General features: G+C 33.8%; 1 protein-coding gene across 1 annotated transcript in view; it reads right to left on the reverse strand.

The window, feature by feature from the left end:
• The window catches only part of LOC133520490 (tachykinin-like peptides receptor 86C), a 94,338-nt gene that overhangs the window by 53,308 nt on the left and 24,132 nt on the right, over positions 1–16,898 (reverse strand). Inside the window, exon 3 of the mRNA XM_061854930.1 lies at positions 12,679–12,780. Within this exon, the coding sequence (XP_061710914.1) occupies positions 12,679–12,780 (102 nt within the window). The remainder of the gene's footprint in view (positions 1–12,678; positions 12,781–16,898) is intronic.

Raw genomic sequence — 16,898 nt, forward strand, 5'->3', positions numbered from 1 at the left:
ACTGCAAACATTGCTACATGTTTTACTAAACCTACTCATTTGGTGGCAGTCAAAAATAAACGTGTTACTGAAAAGTACCCTAAGTTTGAAGCTGAAGTACGCTCTTGTCGGAGAACTAAATGCTGGTAATATAGAATAATATTCTAATAAAATAGAAACATAAATAAACAATTTTGTACCTACCAAAAAGAGACGAACGAGTGTTAGCGTATAAATAAATTAAGAGCTCAACGAGGGGTGCGGTATGGGTTTAGGGTTGGCAAAGCGCATGTAACTCCCCTGCAGTTGCAGGCGTACATAGGCTACGGATATTGCTTACCATCAGGCGAGCCGTATGCTTGTTTGCCACCGTCATGGTATAAAAAAAATTAAGAAAAATAAAATATTTAATTTTAAAATCACGTGATTTTAGTAACTAGAGCAAATTCAATATTAAACTTGCTTAAAATTTTCATATATTATTAGCCATATCTGGCAAAATTCTCCAAGACTCAGATGCCAGATGGAGCTCGTCCAGAGCAGTCGTGTTTTACAATTGTTTTGACAGTAAATAATAAGATATGTATACCAAAAGGATACCAGTTGTCCGATTGTATTCAAAATTAATTGGATAAATAAATATCATCACATGGAGCTGGAGTCTCATTTCTCGTTATTTATGGGTCTTAATACTCGAAAAACTCAGTAAACGATTTAAAACCAATACGATTAACTACAATCGAATTTCTGTATTTTATTTTCTTTAAAACCGACACAAAATTAAATAAATAATATGTTTAAGATTAATATTTATCACCATACCTCGCAACGGATGTAGCAAAACCGTAACATTTGACAGTTTGTTGTTAGGGTTGGTGATTACGATGAATAATTTACTTACTTTATTGCACGTATGAGTAATAAAAATACATAACAAAATTATACATAATAAAATATTTACCATTGACGTCGGTAGATGTGGAACGCTCGTTTTCGAGTTTAAAATGGATATACACAAGTAGGCGACGCAGTTTGACTGCAATAAATTTAGGAAAAAATATGATGATTTATTTTGAAGATCTATAGAACATTGAACACTATTGCCGCTACACCTACACGTCTTTAACCGTTGTCGTCACTTTTCACAAAGAAACTAATGAGTATTCAAATAAATCCATATAAAGTTAAAATAATAATTTGAAAAGATGTGTCGGGATTTAGTTCATCACTTATTTAAAAGAGAAACCGGCCAGCTATCTCATATGTGTAGCAGGCAGGCTCTAGTACTTAGCCATATGAAGTGGAAACATCAAGCATTAAGAAGAAGAATAAGGTTTATATCAAATATATAATTTTGATGATTTAAATAACATTGTGTTTTTATTTATTCCTAGTAAATAGTGACAACCCTGACGTACATTTGCTACAGATTTGCGGGTTTAATTACGGGGTATGTTTATCACTCATTGAACCTTTTTTTTTAACTGGTCATAGTATTTATTACATATGGCAGGCAATTTATCACATAAATATAACTACTGAGTCAAAGCATCTCGTACCCAATTATCAGATACAAAACAACACTTTTATGACCTACATATTTACGACTCTGATGCCAGTTAGTGGTAATAAAATGTTTCTCAAACAATTCAGATGGCCCAATGCAACCCAAGATGTTCCTAGGAAGGTAATTTAGGAAGTAAAATAAACCCCTCGTTGGGATTTATTTTTAGTCCTTATACTGCCATGAATGACCTACGAGTATCATGTTGTAAAAGGTTAGAGCCCAGGAGCTACAATGTCAACAGAACGTCTGGATCGACTCTCAAATATTACTTTTTATAACGAAAATATTAATATACCAACTTAAACGCTACTTTCGACGCTGACATATCCAATCCATATCGTATCTAGACCTGATTTTTGACGTACATATCTTAAAGTTCGGAGAATCGGGATGACTGTCGCAAATCTTTTTCATATTTTGTGAATTTTACAAATTGATTCAGAAGATATGATTATGAAGAGACGTGACATGACGCGAAGAAGATTTAGACGATATAGTCAACTTGGGTATAAAGTAAAACGTTTTTAACTCAGTTATTATTGATGGCATTTTTCACGTTATTACACAACAACAACTATTTACTTACACATTCATTTAGTATTTATATGGCTCTTTATATAACTTTCTTCTTCTTTCTTTTTTTCTTTTCGCTGCAGTCCTGGAAACCGAGGCCAAAAAGGTGGGCCTAAGTATCAGCCATGAAAAGACAGAGTATCTTCACGTGAAACGCTATAAAAACACACGCGTCAAAAGAGAAGATATAAAGATATAAAGGGGTGGCAAAATTTAGATACTTAGGCTGCACCGTCACCGACACAAATACTCGTTAAGAGGAAATTGACATCCGGGTTCAGAACGCCTTGCGATGTAGTGCCGCCCTTCATAAAGTGTTAGTGTCCAAACTCCTAAGTAAGAACATAAAAATACGCATATATAAGACGGTCATACGGCCCATACTCATGTACGGATGCGAGACTTGGACACTAACACTTAAAGAAGAAAATAAACTCCTGGTGACAGAAAGGAGAATACTTCGAAAGATCCTGGGCCCTGTGAGAAGAGAGGATGGCAGCTTTACACTCCGCAAAAACGTCGAGATTGAAGATCTTGTGGCTACCCAATATTGTCGGCGAAACAAAAGCTCACCGTCTCCGCTGGCTCGGCCACATTTTGAGAATGGAGGAGGATCGAGGCGCCAAAAGGGCATACCTGTACGTCCCAGATATCGCTGGGGCGATGCTGTTGAAGCGGACTTGCGCGATCTCCAGGCCGATAACTGGTGGGAGATGGCACAGGATCGAGACAACTGGCGTGTACTCGTGTCGGAGGCCAAGACTCATTTTGGGTCGCTGCGCCATTAAGTAGTAGTAGTAGTAGTAGTAGTTATATAACTTTGTATTTGAAACTTTCTCAGCCTGGTAGATAAGTCCTTCGGTATAACAACCATTTGTCTGTACTGTACTGAACCCTTATGAGAGTTAAAAATAGATCCTGTCAGTTTGACTTTAAACGAGCACTTAATTATGACTTCAGTGATGTAACTTTATTTATGAAATCATTTAGTATTTATATGGCTCTTTATATAACTTTGTATTTGAAACTTTCTCAGCCTGGTAGATAAGTCCTTCGTTATAACAAATTATACGCTTGTGCTAATAAACCTTAATCAACAAAATTTGATTTCATAACAGAATGTCATAATGATCGGTCTAATTGGTTCTAATAACTCCTGATCCTTTGGTACATATTACGTATCGAGATCGACTAGTTAGTACTTAATTATAAGCATAGATTAAATCTATTTAAGCCCTTAAAGCGTAATTGGCTCATTTTAATGTACCTACACAATAACTTCTTACCTAGGTAAAAGTTTTGTGCTTGTAATTGTATGTGAAACTAGAAACCTGCCGAGCGGTACATACACTGAGAGAAAAAAACATTGTTCGAAATAAAAACCTGATATCTAAAAGACGGGAATAGCAAACACTACATTTACATTTTTTACATTTTTTTTCTAGGAGATAGTAAATATTATAATTTTAAGAAAATTTTATTAATTTCATAGTATAGGAAATACAAAACGGTTTTACTTAACCGTGAAATTAATATTCTTTACTCGGAATAACAGAGTTGTACAAGTTCTATAAAACTTTCCTTGGGTTTATAAATGGTGTACTATCTTCAGTACGTAAAGATTACTAGATAATACAAATGGGATTTATTAAAGTCGGTGGCTACAAATGAGTATTAATAATTAAAAGTCAATTCTAATTTCTAACAAATCCCTTTCTTATTCTTATGAGTTTTATTCTTATTTCCGTAAACAGTAAAATAGCTTTATAGATATTAGTAAAGTGTACTAATAGCAAGGTTTGTAAACGCACCGGCCGCCCCTCCCCCCGCAAGCGTACCCAGTATCTATCCTTGACTCGTCTATTTTGCTTGTAACCTCATCGGCGAAACGACGAAAAATTGTGATTGTGTCAAAAAAATAGTGTGTGGTGCTGTGGTGTGTCGTTCGTTAGTTGACATGGACTTATTAACGGCGGACTTACTAAAGTCGTGGGGTTTCTCCCAGTATAATTTCTGAATTTTTTGCTAAGTGTTTTGTGTGTTTGTTTTTTAGAGTTCTTTATCTTAAATTCATTTAAAATATAATCAGCTGATCGGACAGCAACTTCATTTATTTATTTCATTTTTATTATATTTGTGCGATCAGCTGATTATATTTAATTTTAATGTAAGTATTTAAAAATAAAATGCAGTTTCAAAGGAGCTTACGCTGTCTGAAATGCAAGCACAACATGAAAAAAAAAAATGCGCTGAGGGGCAGATGCCTTGGTTAAATACGTAAAAATAAATAGTACTGTATTCAAACGTTACCGTAGATTTGTCTGAATTTGCCAAGGTTTGCTTTAATTAGTAAATAATCTACACCGAAGAAAATGAAATATAGTCACAGAATACTTTAATGTTTTATTTTATTAAAGAAATTGGTAAAAAATGTGTTAACTGAAAAATATCATTTTTTTTATTTGTAGTTGAATAACAGAATATGTATTTAATCTCCTTTTAACATGGGAATCATCTTTGTGTAGGTACATATAAACAATAGTAAGGTACTTAGGTCTTGGTAAGTAATATAGACAGTACAGTAAGTAGGTCTTATCTTAACAATTTGAGATCTCATACATGCGTTCCGATATATCTGATGGCGACTGTACATACAATGGGGTCGCGTATACAAGTAATACAAAGAGCATTAAAATAGTTGTTGATAGACCAAGTGAGCGAGCTACTAAGGTACCTATCTTTATATCTATTTTATGCATAATGAAATAGCGCAATATACGAGTAGTCAATTTTTTTGACAAATGTAGAATTATTTTTATAATAATAAAGGTTATTCAAGAACCATCTCGTAATTTTTTTGAGCGTTTTTAAGAGAATATGTGGAGCGAGCATTATTCGACGTGTAGGTGTGGGTTCAACAAAAAGATCGCATGTCAATAGTGCTTTATTGTCGTTAAAATTCAATTAATAATCTCCTCGACCATCAACTGTGTGGTGACTTTAATTGATTGACGTTGTCAGGTTTAGTTTCACTACTCGCCGCCGCATTGTTCATAGCGCATTACTTATCCTATCGAATACAAGAGGTCGCCGATTCCTGTAAACTTATATTCTGAAAAAAAAGACGCTTTACTCTATGCCATATATTGTATGAAAGGAGGGGTATTCCCTGACGTACGTCAAAAAATCCAAGATGGTGCCCAAGCCCATGGACAAAAAAGTCAAGCGATAAAATCAACACTGTCAAAATTTGACATTAGCAATCCACAGTCAAGTGACAATCAAATCAAACCGAACCACTTCGAGTTCAGAGCCATTACAAACTGTATACTAGTAATAAACAAAGTTGATTTTTGTTAGTTTTTTTTTCTATGAATGAGTTTTGATTGTTCTAAATGATATTATCCACAGTTGATAGAATCAACACTTGATACAATCAACATGCGATAGAATCAAATGTTGATTTGATGTGGACGCGAAAATTGACATTTGTGCATCTCGAATAAGGCCCCTGATTTCGAATAACGAAAAGGGCATTTAGTTGTGTGATTAGCATAGATATTTGTTCCTGAGTCATTGATGTTTTCTATGTATTTAAGTGTTTGTACATTATATATATCGTTGTCTGAGTACTCAGCCTTCTTGGCTTACTGTGGGACTTAGTCAATTTGTGTAAGAATGTCCCTATAATATTTTATTTATTTATTCCAAGATAATATCAATAATGACAAGGCATTGTACAGTATATCGAGAAGAAATTATGCAAAGCGAATAATTATTATCCTTCCATTAATTACATCGCTGGGTTCATTCTATAGAGATTTATGCGTGTATGGACTCTAAGGAAATATAGCGATGTATAAAAATGTCTATCTGTACAACATAAATTTGTCTGAGTATTAGAAAGCCAATACTTCAGAACGTTTAAGTATTGTCAAGTCGAAATATAAAAATGACTATTATCAAAGTATAAAAATGTCTATAATAAAAAAACGATTTTTTTTAAAAGACAACGTACAAAAATGTCTATTTTATTTACTTACCAGGATCATAATGATATACAGCCTTGGCCAAAAGTATTGAGCACTCATGCGTTTTTCATATAAAAGTCATAATTTAAAAGCTACATTTATATTTTCTACTTTAGAAAGTTGCATATCTTTCGGAATAATTAGTGATATTTATTGATGTTAAAGGAAATTAAGCAGAAAAAATACTATTACAGCGGTTTCGCACTACGTCCGATCCGAACCCGTGAAAATATAAAATTATAATATAATTTTCATTTTAATTTTAAAAATAATTTAATAGTATCATATTATGATACTGACTGTACTCGTAACTGGTCTTTAGCCCTTCGGCCGCGTACGCAACCAGAGCTTCGTAACCAGATGCGATCGAAAACTATTTCTGCCTTGTACGAAACCGGTTGCGATCAAAAACTAATTTCGTCTTACCCGTAACCAGTTACGATCGAACACTTCTCGTTCTTATACGAAACCAATGTCTGGGCCATCTAGCTATAGGTTTCTTTTTCAAATATTTTGTCATGATACTCATGATAATTTCTTATCCTGAATGTCAGTGCTCCATGTCTCTTAAGCCAGTGTCTTTTAAGGAACAATGTTACATTGTATTTGCCAACAAAGTATTTGAATATTATCAACTGGTACATTTTTGTGTTCTGATTTTTGACTGATGATATAACGTGTACAGTACTTATACTGTATAACAAGGTGTATAAATATAATCTTAGCTGACTTTATCAACGGTCGAAAGGTTTCGTACAACAAAGAAAAGTTTTCGATCGTAACTGATAACTAGTAAGACGGAATTAGTTTTTGATCGCAACCGGTTTCGTACAAAGCAGAAATAGTTTTCGATCGCATCTGGTTACGAAGCTCTGGTTGCGTACGCGGCCGAAGGGGTCTTTAGCTATATTTCTTTTCATTCGAGTAGTAATTTTTATACTTACTTCGATATTTTTATATTCCATCTAACATACTCGTATATGTGGACATTTTTATACTCTGTCAAAAATATACAGAGACAAAAATATTCAAGTGGACATTTGTATACATCGTCGTATTTTCTTTTGGTCTATTGTCGCAACATCTTTATATTTCGTCTAATATACACGTGGACATTTTTATACTTTGTCAAAATTATACAGGGACGAAATTATTCAAGTGGACATTTGTATACATCGCCATATTTCCTTATAGTTCATACACGCATAAATCTCTATAGAATACCGAGACAATATTTGTAAACACGATTTCATTCTTAACCTGGATGCTTTCCCACCTCCCTCCACATAATCTTGTACGAATAAGAAAAAACGTTTCACTTTTTTCTGCAAGCAGGGACAACTCCGTCTGGCTGAAATCTGCTAACAAGTTATTTACTCTAGCGAATGTTACCTGCTTAAAATTTACACTTCGAAAAAGGAATTTATAATAGAAAATCTATTCCTATAAATATTGTGGTTTTAGAGTAATTAGCTTGAACATTTAACCAGTAAATGGATACTGAGACGAGAAGAGGATACATCACAAAAAAGTGCGGTTAACCGATACATTTTCGGCCCATTCTGGGTACGTCAAATGCACATTCGGGTGCGGTCTACGCGGGGGCTTATATGTCAGCCTAGCTGTTAATATATAAACAAATAGGGTTTTAAACAGTTGGTACAAATATAAATACAAATATAAATATGGAGGAGGATTATTTTTATAAAAATATCTTTTCTATGTCGTTTCATACGCATCTAAACAAGTATTGTTTATTACTAATTGTTTCTAAAAATTAAGAATGTATCACATGCGCCGTACATCTTTAGATTTATTAGCTTTGCTTTGATTTTCTTTCTTACTGATTTCAAGCAAAAATGTCGTTAGGCGTACAGATGAGCCTGTATGAGGGCTCCAGAGACTTTCATGTTGTTTGTCACAGTGACAAGGTACAAAATGGGTCACAAATTAAATCTTCTGCCTCGCATTGCCGTTTTTGTCGTCAAATGCCCTAATCCTGTAACGAGCACTTTTGGCAATAATAACGATGAAACGCGAATAAATTGGACTCGTTTTAACGACACCTGTGACATGCCGATCACTTGCCTGCTGGGTCTAAAATGTTCGGGAAATCTGTCATCTTTTTTGCGGACAATGCGAAAATTAACGGTTTGGTTACGTTTTACTTAAGCTTTTAGGAAGTAGAAGGTTGGAATATGTCTTTGAGAGGGAAAAATAGCTTTTTGAATTCGAGAAAACGGTTTCTACTAAGTAAATCTTAACAAATCACTTTGATTTTGATGTCGATCGCTTTAGCATTATATATTCTAGGTTTACAGGTTTGACTTTTTGGATTTATTTTATGTTTTGCAAATTTCGTAAAAACAAGGGAAACCTATGAACCTAGTTTTATATTGTGTCTATAACATACTAAAAAAATATGGAGATGAATGTAAAATATTTAGAAGTGGAAAAACGTTTTCTCCTTTTGTACGGACGATCACGTGGTATAATTCCCTCTTTAAGTCCATTTATTTCGTGATAAATGATAATAATAAAGTTGCATAACCTTAACTCATACCGAAAAAGTTTTAGAGACTGCTCTTTTCCTGAATTGACGCGGTGTATGGTGGAATCATAGAAATAAATGTGTATGACGGCTTAGAGCTAAAGTAAAATAAACATTGTGGGATCCTTTAGTAACCATCTCATCCAGACGCATCAAGCCAACATATGCACATGTGAACAGTATGAATGAACGCTGTAGTATTATTATTTTTCGTATCCAAATTTCATATAGCGTCTTTGTTCATTTTATTTATGCATTAACAACATGCGTCGTATTCGAAATTACATAAAAGCATCTTAAATAATGCAGAAATACAATTTTTAAATTAGAAATAATTTACAAGAAAATGTACCTACCAAAAAACGTCAGAATTAAATAAAAAAGACTATTGAGACCAGACCAGAGAGATATTAATACACTGATATTAAAAACTAAATTAATATTAAAATAAGTAGTACACAAAAAACAGGTTGAAGTCAAATTTACAATTAACTCACTCACTATATAAAATTACCTACTTCAAACTCCAACACAGCATAGTAACATTTCAAGCGAATGGGTCCAAAAGAAATGCAAAAACCGGCCAATAGCATGTCGGGCCGTGCTCTGCATAGGTTTACTATAGTTTTCTTTGTATGTTTTTATTAAGATCTACTTTCACGATATTTTCCATATTTTTTGGACCCATCCAACCGGACACGTTTCCGAAAATATTCACTTTACCAAAAAATGGTCGTTAAAGACCCGTATTCATTTTTAAAGACCTATTTAACGAAATCAAACACCATAGGGTTGAAGAGAAAAAAAACACTTTACGCGTAGGGGAGGTACTCTAAAAAAATATTTTCTTTAGTTTTTACTTAACCACTTTGTCGGAATAATTTACTTAATCCATGGCAAATTGCAGCTTTCTCGCACTAACGATCACGGAACAAAGCCTCGGACGGACACACAGACAGACAGACATGGCAAAACTATTAGGGTTCCTAATTGACTACAGAACTCAAAAAAATTACAAATTTCATCAGCCAATGGCGATGTCACGAAATATACCTATATCCTAGTAAGGCTCCATATGTATTAAAATGTACACTTCATTTCAATCTATCGTTCGTGTCAAGGCTCGGAAACCTGTTAAATTGCCAAACCGTTATCATGTAATTGGCGCAAGACCTTTTAATTTTGGTTTCGCTCGAAAAACCGTTATATTCAGCCGGTTTTTATGAGTATAGTTCTTATAAAATTAACCGGTTTAGAATAATAAAACCCGGTTTCTTCCTATGTCTACGTGTCTATGTTTACGTGGCACACCACTAGGCCGACCGGTTGTTACGTCGCTTGTCGAATAAACCGTTTTTTTTAGGTTATAATAAAGTTCTTAAAGCGTTCGCGTTCTTATAAAAGTTCGGAAAAAAACTGAAATAACCAGTTTACCGTGTTTTAGAAACCGGTCCCGAGCCTTATTTCGTGTCATCCATGATGACGCGCAGATTTAACCTACTTAAGTCAAATCTATCCTTTAATAACATGACAATACGAGCCAAGGCACGCGTCGTCTTGACTGACAAGATCTAATAACCCAGTTACACCCCCAAAGCTAAATTCTGTTAAATCTTTAATTTACGCAGGTAATGGTCGTAATTGTGAGCCCAATTGAAATAACCGGCCTCGTTCCCAAATAACAATACGAGTTAAGGCATGCGTCGTCGTGAATGATACGATCTATAATTAGAACCTTTCATAAACCAAGTAAAGTAGCATTTCTTTTGTTTAATGCTCCCTTTAACAAACAAAATGTATCCCAATATACCATCTTCTTCTTCAACCCAGCGTTTTCCCGGCCTAGGGCCAGGGAATAAACAAGGTTTAAATTAAATGACAATGACGATGACAATGTAACGGACTGTTCCTATTGGAAATTAATTGACTTTTTATATTTCTCTTGTATTTTCGTAAGTTTGGACATTATAAATTTATATTTTGGATTTTGTAAGTATTTAGCTACTTACTCTTATTATATTCTACATATATATATATCCTTATTGGAGCGATAATTTTATTTTATTAGTATGGTTACGATAAACATAGAAATTGTTATATTTTTTTGAAATGAATTGAAAGCTTTATTTCAGACACATTAGGTATCCATATCTTGGTTAGTAACAATGTAACAAAACAATTAACGAAATAAAAGAAAAATAATGTTAGTATTACTTAAGGCTAAAACAAAAACGTAAAATAATTTCCAAGTTTAAAATGCGCGCATAATGGCGTGAGAGCCATCTGTCCTGGATTCCATAAACATACCTGAAGTACTGCAGTAGCGCGGCAGCCCCATGAGCATCCTAAATGCGTTGTTGTATTGTACCCTTAGTGTGTTAGTATTCAGGGTACTAATAGAATATCTCACCCACAGGCTTCACGTGTAGAAACTCTGACAGTAGGTCTTAATAAGAGTGGTCTTAACCTGTTTCGTAACATCATGCAAACCTGCGGGCGAGTATATTACAGCGAACGGCCATGGATCTCCTCTCTATATCCACGCCATCTGACAGGTCTTCAGTCACCCAGTGACCCAGGTATTTGAACTGCGAGGTTCGTTTAATTTCCGTTCCGTACAGGTACACTGGTGGAACTGTACCCACGGTACCCCCCTTTGGCTTAAATTTTAGGAACTCGCTCTTCTGTACATTATACCTGAGGCCATAGGTGACTGCATATCCTTCACAAATCCCGAGCAGCTTCCTAAGTGCACTAATTGATGGACTCAACAAGACCATATCATCTGCGTAACTTATACTATTGATACAAGTACCGTCAATAGTGCACCCAACTCTGGTCTTGTTGAGTTTACCAATCAGGTTATTAACGTATTAGACTGAAAAGCTTGGGCGACGTCAGACTTTTTCTTCAAACTGGCCCTTTTCTGGAATCTTGTAATTATAGTTAGTCAGGTTATAAGTCCTGTCACGAAGGTTTTGACTGATAAAATGTAAAAAAATTGCTTTAAAAAAATGGATCGCTACTTTATTAAATAAAGTTTGGATTTTTCTTGTTGAAATTTATATAAACTAGTCCTGTCACTATCTAATTTTATAACAAGGTACCAAGAGTATTGAATACTTATTGGTGAATATCATTTTTAATCTTTCATACATGGGGGATGGTATCCGATGTCGATTAAAATATAAAAACGCTATGTGAGCTCAGTGCTTTTTTGCTGAATGAAAATATACACATTAAAGGCCTGCCTGGTATACTTAACTCATGTTTTGGTATTTTTGTGGATTGGATCCTTTTCCTTTAACTACGTCCATTTACTACTTGTTTACTCTGGTATTATCGTTAGACGCCAATACGCGGCTGGATTGTGAAAAATTATACTTCACAAAAAGGAGTAAAAATCTGTGCATTTGTATGAACCTACATAAATATAACGTTATTTTTTCACTAGCATTTAGTTCTCCGACATGTCTGTACTTTAATCCCTTCAAACTTAGGGTAGTTTTCAGTATTTTTGACTGCGATCCAACGAGTAGGTTTGGTAAAACATGAACAGTTGCAATTTTGGTAGTCAAAAACACATGAATTATCTAAAGAAAGATAAAGACCCAGCTTTTGTTTTCTATATGATTCAACCATGTAGAAATGAAAATAAATAAATAGGGAAATTGAAGAGGCCGCATATTTTTTTCATGTTTTTTAAATATTTTTTTCCGTATATTACATAAAAATATACAAAATTGAGACAGAAAATTATATTGTAATTCAACATTAACTAAGCTTTCGACCCATATAATTATATGAGTAACAAGGGATCTGTAATTTTTATCAGTATTTTTTTATGACAGAACTTATGACCTGACTAAGTAGGTACATAAGTTCATTAAGTTCGCCTATTGTACAGTGTGTTTTCTTATGTGCAATAAAGATTAAATAAATAAGTATGTACCTAACCATTATAACCGCTACCTTACCTGTCAAAGGATATGCCAGTGAGCGTGAACACGCTGGCTGCAACAGTCACGTTGGCGATAAAGTTGCTCAGCTGGCAGTACCTCACTCCAAACACCCAGTCGCTGTAAATAAACCACTGACTTAAAATAAATATTTGACAAATTGTATTATTCGAGGCGAGACGAAAACGGAATTGAGTTACAGGTCCGTAAGAAAATTAAGGCCTAGAATTATATTTCCATAAATACGAATTGTTAAAATTATAAGCCAAAATACGATATGAAATCTATAAAATCATTATTATACATAGAAATGGCTTTACTACGGTTACCAGCACACACTATCTAGGCTTTAACATAATGCATGATTTCTATAGTAATCTAAATTGTATTTATTTTTTCTTATTTAATGCATGTTAATTATAAGATGTAATGTTTTGAAAAGATGTGTCCCGCCGAGTTTCATATTGGGATACCTTCCTCCAATTGAGGGGGGATTTAAATCTTCTCGGGTCAGAGGTGTAGGGTTAGAGCAGGTGTAGCTTTATTTGACGTTCATAAGCGCATTGTAATATGCCTACTTGAATAATTAAGTATCTTTATCTTTATCTTCAATAAAGTTGTAAGTATCAGTGGATTTCACGATTACCTTTATATTTAATGTATAATAAGGTAATATATCATGTTTCTACAATACAGGGATTTCATCAGTGCTCTCGCTCAATTATTATACCGAAACAACGTGTTTTGCGAGATACCATGATATTTTATGCATGATATGTACGAGTATATTCAGATTTTCTCAACTCGAATAATGGTTTGACCGCAGTCTATTTTAATGCAAGTCATGTTTATCGGTCAGACATTGTCACAGTCACACCCATGAATTTTCATTGTCTCTTTTGCACTCATGAACCATTAATTTATGAGCGTTAGCAAAATTCTACCATCGTTGGACAATTCAATGAACTTTTCGATAGCTTATTTATTTTTTATTCTTCGCAATTATTTGTAGAAATATCAAATCATCATAAGTAACAGGGCACTGGAATTATGACCATCCAAAGTAACCTTAACCTTAATTGTTATTTATCAGGGTTCCATACCTCAAAAGAAATAATTGGAACCCTTATAAGATCACCATTTGTTGTCCGTCCGTCCGTCTGTCCGTCTGTCTGACAAGATCCTTTATCTCGGGAGACCGTGGAGGTATCGGGTTGAACTTTTTAAGTTTACAGTCACTTTTAACTGTGAAAAAATCAAACTTCCAAGTAAACATGAAAAAATTACGGCCGTTTACTTGCCGTTGACCTGGAACTATGAAATTTGGCAAGTAATATCATATCACCTTACACTACAAGTACAAGAAAAAATCTACAAGCTATAAAACTGTAAAAAAAAAAATTTAAATTTGGCGACGACGACTCGCACTTGGCCGGTTTTTTTTGTCAATGTTGTATATTGTGAATGCCACGAATGAATGGTTTTATTACTATTATTCTTATATAATTAACCGAGAAAGCGCAATACGTGATCGCAGCGTCTCGGTTTCAATGTGTGCATAAATGTTTTCGTATGTCTCTCGGGCAGTCCGATGATTGGAAGAAATTTTGTCGATTTAATTCTTACATTTTATCAAAATGGTTGAGCTATGGGGCTCGCCAGGTCTACAGCTCACAGAACCACTAGTTAATATTCAACCTTAGCTTTCATGAACAGGATAGACAAATTATAACCTAAGATGTTTATAATGAAAAGCTTTGTTATTATTATATGGACGCTATTTATGAAAGCAGGTATTATGTGGTTACTATTATCTAGAATATACTGTAATAACTTTTGATATCCAATCAATATGTATATGCAATGAACCCAATATGTATGTGCACCGGATCGATTTGAGTTTTCTTCGATACTAAATTTTACTCATTAAAAGTTGTAACAAACTTAAAACTTGTTTGGTTGTAACAAATCGAAAAACTAAATTTACTGCATATATGTTTCCCAAACTCCGTTACTTGGGGGACAGTCCAAAAAATGGTACATTTCAAATTATATGTCGACCGATTGGTGTAATATCGGTTTTCCGTATTTGTAAAATAAAAATAATGTATTTATTTTTGTGGGTATACAAACCAGTAGGTATAAATAAAACGCGAAAAAAGGAACAGCTTTCTAATTGAGTCAGTCCTTTTATGTTTTACCTAATGACCACCCCAATGTTAAACGTTATAATTAATATAACGATAAAGAGTTTTTTAATGGGCAAATTATTACGACATATCTGATACACCGAATGCCAGGGTGCATTATGAAACCCGCAATCAGTTTCTGTTCAACAAATAATTGTGTACTGGAATCCGTTCAAAAAATACTGCATTTTTTCGTAATCCTGTAATTTACTTGCTATAAAAGACTTAAATTACATGTTTTTAAGCTCCAACCCTTGATTTATTCACAGATAAACGTCAGTTATTGGGGTCATATTACCGTCTACGATTTTATTTATGTTGCGGTCACGTTTCACAAACATTTGAAACAAAAAAACATATTTTGGTTGCAATTTTTTTTTATTCTTTATTTATTTTACCTTTTTAAGAAATAATTTTAAAGTAAGATTACAGACAGGTTTTTGACTAAATAAAATCACTATTCATTTTTAAGTGTTATTTGACATTCATAAGCGCATTGTAAAATAAACACTACTACTACTTGGAAAATAAACTATCTTTATCTTTAAAGTGTGACATTATACTAGCGTTTCCGATGAACAAATATTTCTGTTTAGTAAGTAATTGATTTTAGGTGATAATTTTCAATATAAAAAAGTATATTAAAATGTCAGTTTCTTTATTTGAGAAACATGATATTAGTGGCTTTACTCAGGGTAAGTCAAAATAAAAGCCCTTAATTTTCTTCTGACATAAGCAACCTCAATACGAGTAATAATGATCTCAACATTCTTGGCACAACACAATTGAACAAAGATGCAAGAATTCAGCTTGTAAAACTAAAGTAGGTACGTAACATTTTTCTTCAAACCAAACCTACCGGGCTTAGAAGAACAGATAGTGTGGAAAGACGTCATACATCAAATAAATTATGTAAGCTCACACTTCACCCGAGAAGGCGCTTGCTCTCACCCAGGGGAGACGATCCTCCCGATTAGCCGAAAGCCGATGCTAAAGTTCGCGGCTCGCCTGAAGCGGCATATTGGAGGATAAATTTATCAGTCTAACGACTCGTTTTTATACTCTGTATTTTTAGGTATTTAAATAAAAGTAAACAATCAATTTGTAAATTTTTGGGTAATTATAACATTTATTGGTTAATCAGTCAAATACCCCTTAGATCTGTCACTGAACGACCTGACTAACTTACATGATTTGATCATGTAATATTTTAATCTACCCTCAGCTGGATTAAGGAGCTATTTGAGGGTATATTTTGTTTACTTTTATTCAAATACCTAAAGATACAGAATATAGTGAAAGGAAATATAAAGAAGAAGTTATTCATGAAAGAAAACTATGGAAACGGATTATATCACGTATAATGAATTTAAAATACATTCCGACTTTTCGAAACCTTTACAGCGTTTGTGGTCAACGTTACGGGATCTCTATCATCTGGATCATTGTGGGGTAACTAGTGCGTAGTAATCCGTTTTCATAGTTTTATATGATGACTAATTATCGGGTAACCGAAGTCTATTCTTTGAGAAAAATTCAAATTTAAAAAATCTTATTTTTATATTAAGCTTTTATTGTATAAACTTGGGTTATTCCCACTAGTTACAAAATTTTGGTGGTAACTACTGGGAAAAAAATTCCAACCTTTTACCAGTGGTAACTACCTTTTACCAATAGTTACCAGTGGTAAAAGGTGGGAAAAAAATTCCCAGTAGTTATCACTGGTAACAACTTGGTGGTAACTAGTGGGAATAACCAAACTTAGATACCGGCCAATAATATATCACCTCCATGTTTTTACGGTAGAAGTTTTGTATACATTTATAAGTGATTTGAACCTCACTACTTTAGGTAGTTTACGAGTACCTTGTAGTAGTCCTTTGAGCGAGCGAGCGGAAAAAAAAATCTCATGTAACATAGAGGTTTTTTTAAATATATAGTCAATTTATTTTTTTTATCAGAGCTTTTTTAATTATATGCTGAGTCTCATATTGTTACTCATAGTATTTCATTGCAATATTCATCATATATTTGTATAAAATGACTTGT

This window comes from Cydia pomonella, chromosome 8 (genome assembly GCF_033807575.1).
Source record: "Cydia pomonella isolate Wapato2018A chromosome 8, ilCydPomo1, whole genome shotgun sequence".
Lineage (NCBI taxonomy): Eukaryota > Metazoa > Arthropoda > Insecta > Lepidoptera > Tortricidae > Cydia > Cydia pomonella.